The 14,138-nt window shown below is 37.9% G+C and overlaps 1 protein-coding gene across 1 annotated transcript in view; it reads right to left on the bottom strand.

Moving 5' to 3' along the window:
• LOC150099897 (pyroglutamyl-peptidase 1) overlaps nt 1-14,138 on the bottom strand; it is a 105,475-nt gene that overhangs the window by 16,415 nt on the left and 74,922 nt on the right. The window contains exon 4 of the mRNA XM_090403305.1: nt 1,456-1,688. Within this exon, the coding sequence (XP_090259431.1) occupies nt 1,456-1,688 (233 nt within the window). The remainder of the gene's footprint in view (nt 1-1,455; nt 1,689-14,138) is intronic.

The following is a 14,138-nucleotide window of genomic DNA, read 5'->3' on the forward strand; positions in this document are numbered from 1 at the left end:
GTGATATTAGGCTGAAATTTGTTCCTGCAAAAGAACTGTCCCTGACTGGGACATGTGTGAAAAGGGCAGATATGTCAAACTGACTAATAAATCTCCTTTTCTGAGTGTGACATGACATTCTTTAAGTTTGTTTAGGAAGTGTTGCGTGTTTATATTATTTCTTTTCGACAATCAGACATTAGGCTAGTAGAGTAATGATTGGCTCAATTAGTGATACTATGGCATACTATGCAAAACTGCATTGTAACTTGTTGCTTTGTCTGTGTGTGTTCACTTCAGATGATGAACTCAATATGAAGTTTGAAACAGCATATAATTTACCTTAGTTTATATTAAATTAATTACTCTAACATACAGTTTCCATAACTTTATCATTGTGAATGTTAATCACTATGTAACAATGAAAGAAAGGGCTCATATCCACTTCGGGATAAGGAAAATTGAAAGCTGTGTATTACACTGTTAGAACTGAAATGCAGGAAGTCTGTGTGACTAGGAATGTATGAGAGAGTGAATGGTGTATACAGAGTTGAAGTTCAGAGGATATACTGTATTTACTAAAATATAACTCGCCATCATGTATATCTCACAACCCTGATTTTACTTTATGAAAAAAAAATTAAAAAGTTTCGCATATACTTTGCACATGAAAAAAGCTTAAACAGTGATTCACAATCATGCTCGCAATTACTGCAGAAGGAAGATAGTTGCCTCCTTACGTATTCAAAAGGGAAACAATCTCGAAATGGAAATTTCTCCCTGAAATTCATGTAAGATTTCAAAAAAAAGTGTGGATGGACACTATAATGGTTCAAGATTGGATTAGAAGAATTTGGGACAAATGGCCAGGGGTCTTATTTCGATGCCCAGTCTCTCCTTGTGTGGGATATTCGCCATGGATACTTAGGTCCTGAAACAGTAAAAAAAACTTTTCGATGAAGACCGATGTGACCATTATTCCTGGTGGTCTTATACCTTGTCTACAGCACTTGAATGTATCTGTCAACAAGCCATTCAAGGACTATGTACAAAAATTCTGCATGGAGTGGATGGCAACCAGCAGCTATGACTGACTGCGGCAGGGAAGATTAAGAGATCATCACTAGAACTGTTGTGGAAATGGATTTTGAGAGATTGGGATAGATTTCACCAGAAATAATTGCCAAGAGTTTTTTTTTAAAAAACAAAACTGGCATCTCTAATGCTCTGGATGGGAGTGAAGATAACGTTATTTGAGTAGATGACTTTGACAATGCACAAAGATTGTCAAATTGAAATTTGATATCTATTTTTAATGCAAAAATGGCCAAAAACTATTTGTGTGATAGGGTATTCAGTTTTCCTGCTTTTGTAATATTAGCTAGGCTTGTTTCAAGGACTTTTCATCCCACATAAACAAACCAAAATGAAATGGCAAGTATAAATTTCAAACTATAGTTAAGTGAGTGACAGCACCTTCCAGCATCTCGAGAAACAACTGCAGGAACATCAGCTCCAGATGAATTCACCTCATGAGAAACTTGAGACATATCTAACTTACTGCACAGAAGTTTGGGGCCACAGTGAACACAGCAGTTTTTTGGAGGTAGCTTTCCTCGAATATCTAATGCCACATATCCATTGTTGTTAGCTACTTGTTCTAGTTGTAGCACCTTTGAAAGTGCAGACATTCCACAGTGGACAATTAACTGTAACAAAAATATTTAGATTAATTTATTAGAGATCTACCAAATGTAAACTGGGAAATTAGATTTATCATATATTGAAATTCCATTTCAATTGCTTATAACTACAATGCTATAAGAAAATTTTCATTGCACATGTTAGGACTGTTTTGCAGGATGAAAGGAAGAGTTCAAAAGTTGAAAAACCCATATAGCTTTTCTTTGCATCCTACACAATATTCAAATGCATGCTGTTACTAACTGTTCTATGGACTCTCTCTCTGCACAGTAAACTTGGTTTCTTTAATGGCATTTATAAGCATGAAACCTGAACCACCTAGGTGTGGTGAATACCACAGTTAATTGACAACATAAGTTAACAGATATAAATAGAAATGTTACAACAGTACTTTGTTTTAAGTGCTTTGTGAATATGTTATGGAAACAAATTTCCTACAAACTTTTTTCTTTTTTTTTTTTCAAGATTTCATAATGACATATTAGTATTATTATATCACCATCATTATTATCAGATCTCCACAATCAAAGGAGTCAATTGTGGGAAGGTGTTAGATTGTGATAGAGTGGAAACTTATGAACTCCTATCTTATCTAGTCTAACAGTCTAACATGCTTTTCCAAACAAAAGAATGAGATAAATACAGTAAATTGCCTCTAAGTGTAAAATAAGTAATATGTATATATGTATCAAGCATGTTCTGCTATAAAAGGGTAAATAAGTATGTATTCTGTGCCATTCACGAATGTGATTTGATTAATATTGAAGGTATAAAACAGTAACAGAGCATTATAAAAGTTCATGTATAAAAGAATTATAGAATGTAAGCACAAATTCAACAGTTGGGGGGGAGTCAAGTCCAAAGGTTACGGAGATGTACGCGAGGGAGCGGCTCGCCCCAAGCAAACAACGTGACGTCAGCATATGTGCGATAGCGGGGGAGAGATATGGACGCCATGACGTAGTAGCACGTGTGAGATGGCTGGACATCAAAAAGGGCGAGAATCGCCGAGAAGGAAAGAGGGAAATATAAGGGTCATGCAACCCTGTAACAAGGCCTTTTGTTCCTGGATCTCTGTGTTCGTCTCTCGTGGTGGCGTAGGGTGCGAGTGCCCTCGGTATCGGAGAAATTCCCGATAGGCAGCTATGGTCTCAGCGGCCGTATTCTCCGCGAAAAGAAGCAAGTCCAGCTGTCTACAGAAGGCCAGTTTCCTGTGAACCTATGAAGACTAAAGAACCAAAAGGGGAAGATAAGTAAAGTTTGTTTGTGTTACGCTGATTATGAATGAAAGATTTGTGTCATGCTAATATGTTATAGAAGAACATTAATGATATAGGATAGGATTGTATTGTTATCACTTTAGAAGAATATTGATTTTAACCTTACTATCTGTCGTTGTGTTAAAGTTTGCCTTTATATTGAATGAAGTTAAGGATATTTTAGAGTAAAGAATTGGCAAAAGTATAAAGAGATTGTGAAAGATATGAATGTTATCTTGTGTAGTCTGACAGAGCTATGGAGTTTTAGATTGATTGTGATAATAGTACATGACTAATGCATTAGCGAAGGTTAATATAATTCTTACTTTAGGAAGCTACTGTATAATATTTTATGAGTGTAATAGTAGTGTTTGAATATTATATACCTTGTCTGGAACTCCCTTAAGATGGGATTTTAATTTATGTTATTATGTGTATCAATTTTTGAGTATAATAAACCTTGCTTTTGATTCTAACAAAGACTTTCTGTGATTTCTGGAATCCGATGCACTGCTTATAAAATATTAATGCGAACCTATGTGGGATATTAGAAAAGGGTATATTTTGGCCACGTCTGCAGAGTTGATAGGTATCATTAAGTACTGTCCTGAGATTACCTCTTGGTTGTTAATATTAATAATCTAATAGCGCTAAGTGGCGCAGCGAAACAAATAAATTTCTTGGCGTTTTACGAGAGGTAAATCTCGGACACTCTGATACTGCCTCGATCTCGAGGAAATTCCATTGTCCCTCAGAGGTACCACGTGTTACCCAATAGAGTGTATTACGGAGATATAGCATAAAAAGTTAAAATAGTTGAGATAAGGAAGAAAGCGACACAACAAAGGTTCTCACTATCAAACTGTGTCTTAACTTGTTCAACGTTGTTGCACTCACCATTCTCTAGTAATATATTCCACTCACCCACGAAATGAAGTCTAAGCAAAAGACCCGCTCCTCACTACTTTCCTCATATCCTCTTTATATAACTTGCTAGGGTAGTTTCTTGTTCTGCTCCAGTCTGAAAAACCTACTCAACAGTTAATCACTTCTCCTTCTCCTGTTATTCAAATGCTCATAAAATCAGAATAGCTGAAGAACTAACCCACTTCTAAGAAATGAAGGAATGAACAGAAAAATTCCAGAAATATTTTTCTTAGTTTCATTTGCAGAGATTCAAATCATCTAGTAAGTTTTTTTACAGAATTCATTTCCATTTTGGACAAAACTTATTCCTAAGAAGTAAAGTTTCTTCTTTTTTCCTAATCTTCTTCCCATTCACAATACTAGTGTACTATAGGACAGCATTTTGCATTTTGGATCAACAAAAAAAGCAAATATAACGTTCTAAAGATGATTAGACAGGATGAAGTAACAAAAAATATTTTAGTCATTTCAATTAAAATGAAATGCATGATCGTAGCAATTAATATACATAAATATGGCAGGTAATTAGTACCATTAAAGATATTTGAGCACAGAACATATAATCATGTTTGCAGTGAGAAGTATGCATCTGAACTACAGCAGCACATGTTACAAAAAAAAAAGTTTCTTAAGAATGCATTCAAAAATTATTATTCATAAACCATATATCTGGGAAAAAAAATCTGGAAGGATCTCATATGCTGATTTAAAAATCTGAGTTAGTTACTTGACAGATGTATTCAAATACCTATCCTATCCCTCTCGTCCATCCTAGGATGGGTTGAGTCCCCTCCTAATGAGGGGTTACTGGCGTATTAATGCAGCTGGTTCGCCACTCCTCTGCTGCATCCCCTAAGGGAGATATTCATGACTGTAATCCATGTGTGTTCACGGGGCCAGTTTGCCTGCTTGCAGGAAGAAAAACCCTGCTGTCCATGCCCAAGACTGGCTAACTTGGCTATGGCTAAGGATAATCCTTGGGCTCCTCACGTCGTCAACAGGAATCAAACCTAGGACACTCCTTCCCTAGGCATATGGTTGCAAGCGCATAGCCACTATGCTAACTGCACAGACTGTGAAATACCACATCACAAAATTATACTGAATAAAGTAATTATTTAAAACTTCATTAACATACTAAGATCTTAACTGTGCAATCTGGGCTACACATTGCTGATCAATAAAATTATGCAGCATCCATTGATATTGTGATGTTCCATACAATGCAGCCCTGGTTGGCCAAGAGATGAGGTATCTGCTTTCCAACCAATATATTGTAGGTATTAATTCCACTGTGGGCACAAATGTTTGTAATGTCTTTAGGGGTAGATGAATTTCACTGCCCAGTGTAACCACCAGCCTGCTTCGTGGAAATCTGAAGTGGCTTCAAAAAATTCACCTAATTCTTAGTCTATCCATGGTTTACAGATACTATATGCTATCAAATAAACATAAAATAATATAAAAAAGGAGGAAAACTCACATAAAAAAAAATTATTTAATGTAAAATTTTCACCTAAGTGTCACAGGCATCTTCAGTACAGGATAATAGGATGGCTCTATAGAATCACACTTCAACAACAGACAATTCTACCTCTCTCGCTCCCTGTAGACTATGATACTACCCACACATAAATCAGAACACTCCATAAGCTCCTTAAAAAGGTTACCTCGTTGCTTGTGGAAGATACAAACAGACTTAAACCTTAAAATACCTTATAGTTATAGTTACTAAACCTTATAGTTCTTCCCCCTCCCCCATTGTCGATGGCATTGATTCACCCACATACCAATTAACTAAACATTTAGCCAAAGGACTCATACAATATACTAGCAACACACCTAAAAAAACTCAGTCTACTTTAAAGCCAGTATAGAAAACCTCACACTCCAACACGATGATATTATTATTATTAATATTATTATCCAGGTCTCCATGGAGTCAAAAGACTCATCGTGGGAGGTTGTTTTCAGGAAACACAAAGTTTATCATACCAATCCTTGAACCCATTGAATGTTTCCGCTCCAACCACTCACTCAGTCAATGCATTCCAAGGTTCAACCACCCTCCACGCAAAGAAACCCCTCCTCACCCTCTTGCGTACAGCTTCCTTTCGTAACTTCCAGGGCCCCTTGTCATCGCTCCTTCCCGCCGTTCCACCAAGTGAAAGAACTCTCCAATGTCTACCCTGTAACTGCCTCTCAACAGTTTAAAAGTCTCGATCATATCACCTCTCCTTCTTTTATCCACCAAACTCTGCAGTCCATATTTCCTCAGTCGATCCTCAAAACTCATATTGTACAGTCCTGAAACATTCTTTGTTATTCACCCATTTCCACAGTCAATTTATCCCATTCAAATCATGGGGACCAAATCTGAGAACAATAGTCTAAGTGTGGTCTGATCAGAGTCTTATACAACGGAATGATAACTCTTATCTCTGCAGGTCAACGTCCTTCTCAGTATTGCAGCAATCCTCTGAGTTATCCTCACCACCTTTGCAATATGCTCCTTGAATTTCAGTTTTCTATCAATCATCACCCCCAGATCTCTGGTCTCCCCTACCTCCTCCAGTCAAGTATGCATCCTCCCATAGATGGATCCCAAACCTCAAGATTTTACATTTTGCTGCATGGAACCAACACCTCCATTTATTTGCCAATCTGTCTAGTTCATTCAAAATCCTCTTGCAGGGCTACCACATCTGCACTATTACTAATAACCCTTCCCAGCTTCACATCATCTGCAAACAACTGAATATCCCCTTGCAATCCACGGACAATGTCATTGATATAAAGGTTAAACAATACAGATCCCAGTACTGAGAACTGTGGAACCCCACTTGTAACCTTCTGCCTCTTTGATATTGCTCCACCATACACAACTCTCTGATACCTATCGGACAGCCAATCCTGAATCCAGTTGACCAACCTGATATCCAGACCAATGTGTTGCAACTTGAATATCAGCTTATCGTGTGATACCCTGTCAAACGCCTTTGTAAAATAAAAAAAAAATGGCAGTATATGCCTTTCCCTCATCAACTGCTCTTGTCACTTTATTATAAAAGGCAATCATATTACTAAAGCAAGAGCATCCCTTATCAAATCCATGTTGATTCTCACAGATAACGTTACCCTCATCTGCCCAACGCTGTACATAGTCTCACACTGATTTTTCCAAGACCTTAACAACTACTGATGACACACAAACAGGCCTATAATTAGACACTTCCAGTCTGCTACTACCCTTATGCAGCGGCACTATCTTACCTTCCTTCCATTCCCTGGGTATCTTTTCCGCAGCCAGACTTTTATTGAAAATCCCAGTCAACAGAGCTGTCAGTTCTTTGGCACATTCTCTCAAAACCCGTGGTGAAATATCATCCAGTCCAACAGCTTTACTGGTAATCTGAGTGCTCAGTATTTGGAACACTCTCCCTCTTGCACCTCTAAATGCTGACCTGCCCTATCCCTCTAGTATTAAAACCTCCTCCAGGATGAAATACTCCAATAAAGTGCTCATTGAACAACTCCACTATGTCCTCTGCATCAGTCACCCTATTCCCATTTTTATCCCACAATGTCATTCTTCCACAATCATTTCTCTTCCTACTGGCCATATAGGCAAAAAAATTCCTTAGGATTTTCTTTGGATCTTAGGGCCAATCTCTTCTCATATTCCAGTTTCACCTTCCTTACCATACTAGTCACTCTCCTGGTCTGTGTCTTTTATTCTTCATGCATCTGCTCTTCACCTGTCTCCTTGTATCTCTTCCATAGCTTCTTTTTCACATGCAGCTCCTGTTTAATATTGTTTGTCATCCACTTTACACCAAATTGTGTCCGTTTCTTCACCCGTGGAATAAGCTTACTATTGCTGCTAACAAATATTCTTTCACAATTTTCCAACTAATGATAACCTGGCCTTCCAATTCTGCCCTCCATGGAACATCCCCTAGATGATATTTAAGACTATTATAATCACCCGCATTATAATTCCACACACGTTCCCTTTTCTTTTATACACCTGCATGTTTGTTCATCTTCGAAGTCAAAACCACATGGTCACTCTCTCCAACTGGTGGGAGAGATGTCATTTCACTTATTATCAGCTCGTCTGATGCTATGACCAAATCCAAAACTCTTGAACCTCCTGTTCCCTCTATTACATGCTGCCGAAGACATTTGTCCCTCAAGAATTCCAGAAATTCTATCCCCTTCTTAATACTTGCATTTTCCACTTCCCAGATTATACTGCTGTAGTTAAAATCTCCCATAACAATCATTCTTCTTACAACTGCCAAGCTCAACTGCCTTAACATCTCCTGGTCCCCACCCTCTGTGCTCCCTGGTTTATAGCAACACCCCACAAAATATCCTGTCTTGGCCACTTATACTTCACACCATATTCTTTCAAAACCATTTGTGTCACTGCCTTCCAAAGTCTCCACTCTTAGAGGACATAAGTCATTACTTATCATAAGCAGTACTCCACCACCATGTTTTCCTTTTCTATCCTGCAGAAAAATGCTGTACCATGCCACTTCAATTCCAGTTATTATATCATCCTCCATCAACCACATCTCAGAGATCCCAATAATCTTTGGCCAGGTTGATGCTATCAGCACCACCAATTCATCTCCATTATTTCGGATGCTCCTGGCATTAGTATAGAGCATAAAAATGTCACTGCTTCTATACCTATCATTGTCCCCTCTTGACCCCCCCTGGGCTCAATGTTACTTGATGCTGTCCCCCTTTCCACAAGCACCCATTCCCACAAGAGGCCATCCTTGCTACCATCCATCCTGGGAATTCTAGTTTCCCTGCATTGACACACTAACTTGTTCAGAAAACAGCAATCTTTCCAGATGCCTTCGTCCTTCCTCATTCAAATGCAAGGAGTCTCTAGCATACAGTTCCCTTCTGTCCTCAGAGGCCCTCCAAACATCCAAGTGTTCCAATTCTCTCTTCTCACACATTCTGGCTATTATTCGATTCAGTATTGCTGCTCTTCTGCTCAGCTCATCACTATCATACCTGGACAACACGCACACACAATCTTCACTCTCTGTGTTTTCTTTTGCACAACTTCAAGCAAGAATCTCAAATCTCTCACCGGCCGATTTACACTGCCTCTCAAGTCATTCGTGCCCACCATCACAATCATTTAATCCATTATGAAATGATTGAGAGTGGTTAGAGATACATCACATCTCTAACCATTCTGTTCCTTGATTGCTTACCTGCATCCCTCTCTCTCTCCTCTAACCCTTTCTTTCCATGTTCCCCTAGTTACCTGCTATCCTCACATCACTCTGTCCCTGGTTCCAGCACTCCCTCGCATTCTTCTCATTTCCTCCCTCTGACTGTTTCCATTCTCCCCTCCTCTATCATTCCCATAACTCTTTTTCACTCCCTCTCTTTTGTTTCCATTCTCTCCCCTTCTATCATTCCCACATGTCTCTCTTATCCCCTCTCCTCTGCTGCTCCTATTCTCTCCTCTTCTAGCATTCCCATACCTCTCTCTCTCTCTCATTTCCTCTCTCCAACTGTTTCTATTCCCTCTTCTAGTATTCCCATACCTCTCTCTCTCTCTCCTTCCCTCTCTCCTATCATTCCCAAACCTCTCTCTCTCTCTCTCCACTTCTATCATTCCCAAACCTCTCTCTGTCTCCGCTTCTATCATTCCCAAACCTCTCTCTCTCTCTCTCCCCCCCCCTACTCTGATCTGCCTTGCATTTATCTCTTCCATTCTCCTAATCTCATCTTTCATACTTCTCATTCACAAGACATTCCACCTCCTCTTTCAGCTCATCTATCTCTCTGCAAGTCAGTCACTCTTAATCGAAATTCATTCTCCAAAATAAAACCATCTCGGAAACTTTCACAGTCACTCACGACTTCCATTGTTGTTTAATTTGTACATGAATGATATAGGAAATGGCTTAAAGGGAGATATTCAGTTGTTTGCTGATGATGCAAAGTTGGGTAGCGCAATAAAAAATCAAGCTGATGGTTTGCAGGATGATTTAAATAAGCTGGCAAAATGGGCAAATGGTAATGGATGTCAGTTCAGTGTGGAAAATTGTGCATTTTGGAATTAAAAGATTACCAGCTGTATACTACATTGATGGAACTGTACTCCAAGAGATTGATGAGGCTAGGGACTTTGGGGTGTTGGTGGATAGGGAGATGAAGTTCAGGGGACACATTGCCAAGGTTTCCAAGATTGCACATAGGATTACTTGGTTATTGAGGAGAACACACTAACATCCAGAGATAAAGAGGTTATTATTCCCCTTTATAAAGCGTTGATACTTCCACATTTGGATTACTGTGCTTAGGTCTGGTCACCTGGATTCCTTGGAGATGAGGAGCTTGTGGAGAGGGTTCAGAGGACAGTGATGTAAAAAATGCTCCATACATTGATAGATTGAGAGCTTGTGGATTGAAGGGTTGGTTGATATGCAGAGAAGAGGGGATATGATAGAAACATTTAAATTCCTAAAAGGTTTTTATAAGATTGATGGAGGGGAAATGTTTCAGCTGTGTGACAGTGATGGAAGAACAGGAGGTCATCCCTGGAAATTAAGGAAAAGTGTAGTTAACAAGGGTTGAGAACGAGGTTTTTCATCTAGAGGGTGGTGAATGAGTGGAATGCATTGCCTGACTCAGTTGTGAGCTCTGTGTCTGTAAATGAATTCAAGAAGAGATATATGATAGATATTGTTTCGATAGTTTGGGTCTCCCACGATGAGTCTACTGACTCCATGGAGATACCCGTAATAATAATAATAATTCCTTTTTCCTCCCTGAAAATACCCTTTACATTCTATCCCTGTAACTATATAATTTTCAGTAAACCAGGTCTCACTGATGCCTTATTGCTTATTTACCATTCTATATAATCCTGTACTGAAGATGCCTATGGCACTTAGGCAAACATTTTACATTAAACAAATTTTTTTATGCAAGTTTTCCTCCATTTTTATATTTATTTTAATTATGCCAATACATTGTATTCCATTATTGAAACAAATCATTAGACTTTATGAAGAGTGTATACTATAAGCTAATAGGCATCCTTGGGGGAGGAGACATTCTACTTGAATTATTTATTTTTTCTCATTATTATCCAGTAAAACCAATGACAATTTCTTAAAGAGAGAGAGAGAGAGAGATAAGTATAAATGCAGCTCCTATAAAACTCTTACTTTTAAAATGAAGAAAATATTTGCTCCATTTCCAATGCCTCTTGGTTTTGAAATTGTCTAATTCATTTTGGACATCAAAGCCCACAATACACTAATAGAAGATTATAATTATAAACAGAAATGCATTGGGTTTATTTGGCCATAGTAAGGTTTTGAGATTTGGAAAGCAATGATGGGATGCAAAGTATACACTTGATGGGGAAACTTTAACAGAAGTAGAGGATCTGAGAGATCTAGGAGTGATGGTGGACAAGGACCTGAAATTCAGGGATCACATTTTACAAATTGTGAAGACGTCATATCGGATAATGGAAATGATGCAGAGGACCCTGACATACAGAAATAAAGAGGTTATGATGCCATTGTATAAAGCTTGATCAGGCCTTATACAATGGATTACTGTGCACAGATTTGGTTGCCGAGTTTTCATGGTGATGAAGATATGTTGGAAAGGGTCCAGAGAAGATTCACAAAGGTGGTTAGTGGTCTTTGGAATATGAAATATGAAGACAGATTAAGAGAATGTAAGTTGCAGAGTCTCGTGAATGAATAGGAGGAATGGGGGGGGGGGGTGTAATTGAGACATATAAACTAGTCAGGGGTTGTTATGGAAGAGATTTTTCATAAAATGGGAGAGTGGGGTAGAACAAGAGGCCATTGCTGGAAACTATATAAGGAGGGTGTGAGCAGAAGAGTGAGGAGTAGGTGCTTTGCATGGAGAGTAGGTTGGTGAGTGGAATGCATTGCCGAAGTGTTGTGGGTGTAGACACAGTGAATCAGATGAACGGTTGGACAAGCATTGTGTGTAATAGTGTGAACCTCCCATGATGAATCCCTGACTCCATAGAGGTCAAATGTTAATAAAAATAATAATAATAATAATATATAAGGAATGATAACTGACTAGTTTTACCACAAATACTTGTGGCTCCGTCTGATTTAAGATTAAAAAAAATACAATAAAAGGTTAACATGAACTAAAACATTACTAAAATACAGAACACATAGGATCTGTTACAATATAAGCTGAAAACAGAAAATACTCATATAGGTCATCATCTACACTCATCCTCAATTACACCATATATCATAAAAACTAGATATTATACATATGCTCAAAAAAGGGCAATCTCTATCATACGAGATGAAGAAAAACTGAAAGAAGAATCAGTGTCTACTCCAAGGACTTGTGAGCAACAGGTATTTCTAAGAAAATGGTATGAAAAATATTAGCCTCTCCTCATGCTCTACAACCAAATCCTGACATGATCTACAGAACTTCTGTTTCCATTCCTTATACTGGCAGACTTTCTCTCAAGATTGCCAGTGTCCTCAAATCTCATGACATAACATAAGAGCAGCTTTCAGGTCCATTTTGACTATATGAAGTTGATTACATTCACCTAAAGACCACAACCTTTTCTGCAACCATCCTGAAGTTCATAACATTCCATGTTCATGTGGTCTTTCTTACATAGGGCAGACATCTAGACATTTGGAAATTAGACAGAAAGAGTATACAATGGAGACATTAATAACAACAGAGATGACAGCTTGGGCATAACTTTTCACTTTTCCCACACTCGTTATAACACTGAATGGGATAGTTCTGCCAACTATCTTACACACATCACTGAACAACAGCTAACCTGTGCCGGCTCCCATGCTCCACATAGTTTCTATTTTCAACTTATATTGCAACAGTTCCTACACGTTTAATAAAAGATGATATAATAAAAGACTAACTAAAACACGTTTTAGTTAGTCTTTTATTATATCATCTTAACCCAGATAAAAACAATATCTCTGGCAAACTAGTTGGTTATTATTCCTTTTCATATTATTATGCCAAATAAACCCAATGTATTTCTGCTTATAATTGATTTTACTGGTTGAAAGTCAACCTATTCATGAAGAAGATAATATGATTGCATTTTCAAATTCATATTCTCCTGGCATCCTAAGCAGGATGCCAGGAAAATATGAAGAGTGGAAAAGAATTTCCCAATAAAGGCTGTAGAGTTTATCCCAGATCACTTGCTGTGTGTGTATGCAAAGACATGCACTAGTTTTGGGAACAGTACATTATAAATCCTGCAGTTGTGGTGAGATGATACAAACAAAAAGCATAATCTTGTTAGTAAAATGCGAGTTCAGTTGTCTGAAATTCATATCCACTGAAAGCCAACCAATGATATGATTATTTAGTGTTGCTGTAATGATCTACTTCTCATTACATATCAACAATCCTAAAAGAAATAGTTGTTATTATTCACATAAAAGCAGTGACTTATTTTATTGTCACATGAAAGAAGTGACAAGCAAACACTCAGAAGTTGGTTATCAATTTGCATCTGATGTGCCTTTTCAGAAGTTTGTGTGCTATTCTCAAACAATGCATATATAAACAAAGTGTTTTGTCACTCACAATTATGCTGTCTACACCTGGTTGCTTGAACCGAATCTGGTTTAATGACAACCTTCAGTTCGTTGTCAACGAGACTCGTCATGTAATACATTTTTAAAATTTTGGGGGCATAACATTCACTCTTCTCTTAACATTCAATCTTCTCTAAATGCCATGTATGTTTTGCTAGTTGTGAAACATTTGTGACAGAGCATACTCTAAAACATGCTTCACTAACTGAAGTAGCCATTTTTTCATTGCCTTTTTTCACTATTTTGCTGAACTGCATTTCATACTTGCTGGTATCAAATGACCTTGGCATCATTTGAACCTTCAAAGCACAACAGAAGATTACTATGATCGACATCTGCATAATTTTTGTCAAGTATTATTGTTCTTGTTATCCATCAATGGATCCATGAGATTCAAGAGAGAACAGCTTTAGACACTACAGGCTATCATATCACTCCAACTTATTTACTGTTGGCATTCTCACCATTCTCTCAAGCAATGCATTTTGTGCACTCTCAAAGAAAAATAATAATAAAATAAAATAAATAATAATAATAAGCAGCAGCAGCAGCTACCTCTCAGTCTCTTATACTCTCAATTTCCACCAGATGGTCTCTTATACTGGTTGCT

Source organism: Typopeltis vanoorti, chromosome 13, assembly GCF_054136105.1.
Source record: "Typopeltis vanoorti isolate ZY-2024b chromosome 13, IOZ_Tvanoo_1.0, whole genome shotgun sequence".
Taxonomy (NCBI): Eukaryota; Metazoa; Arthropoda; class Arachnida; order Uropygi; family Thelyphonidae; genus Typopeltis; species Typopeltis vanoorti.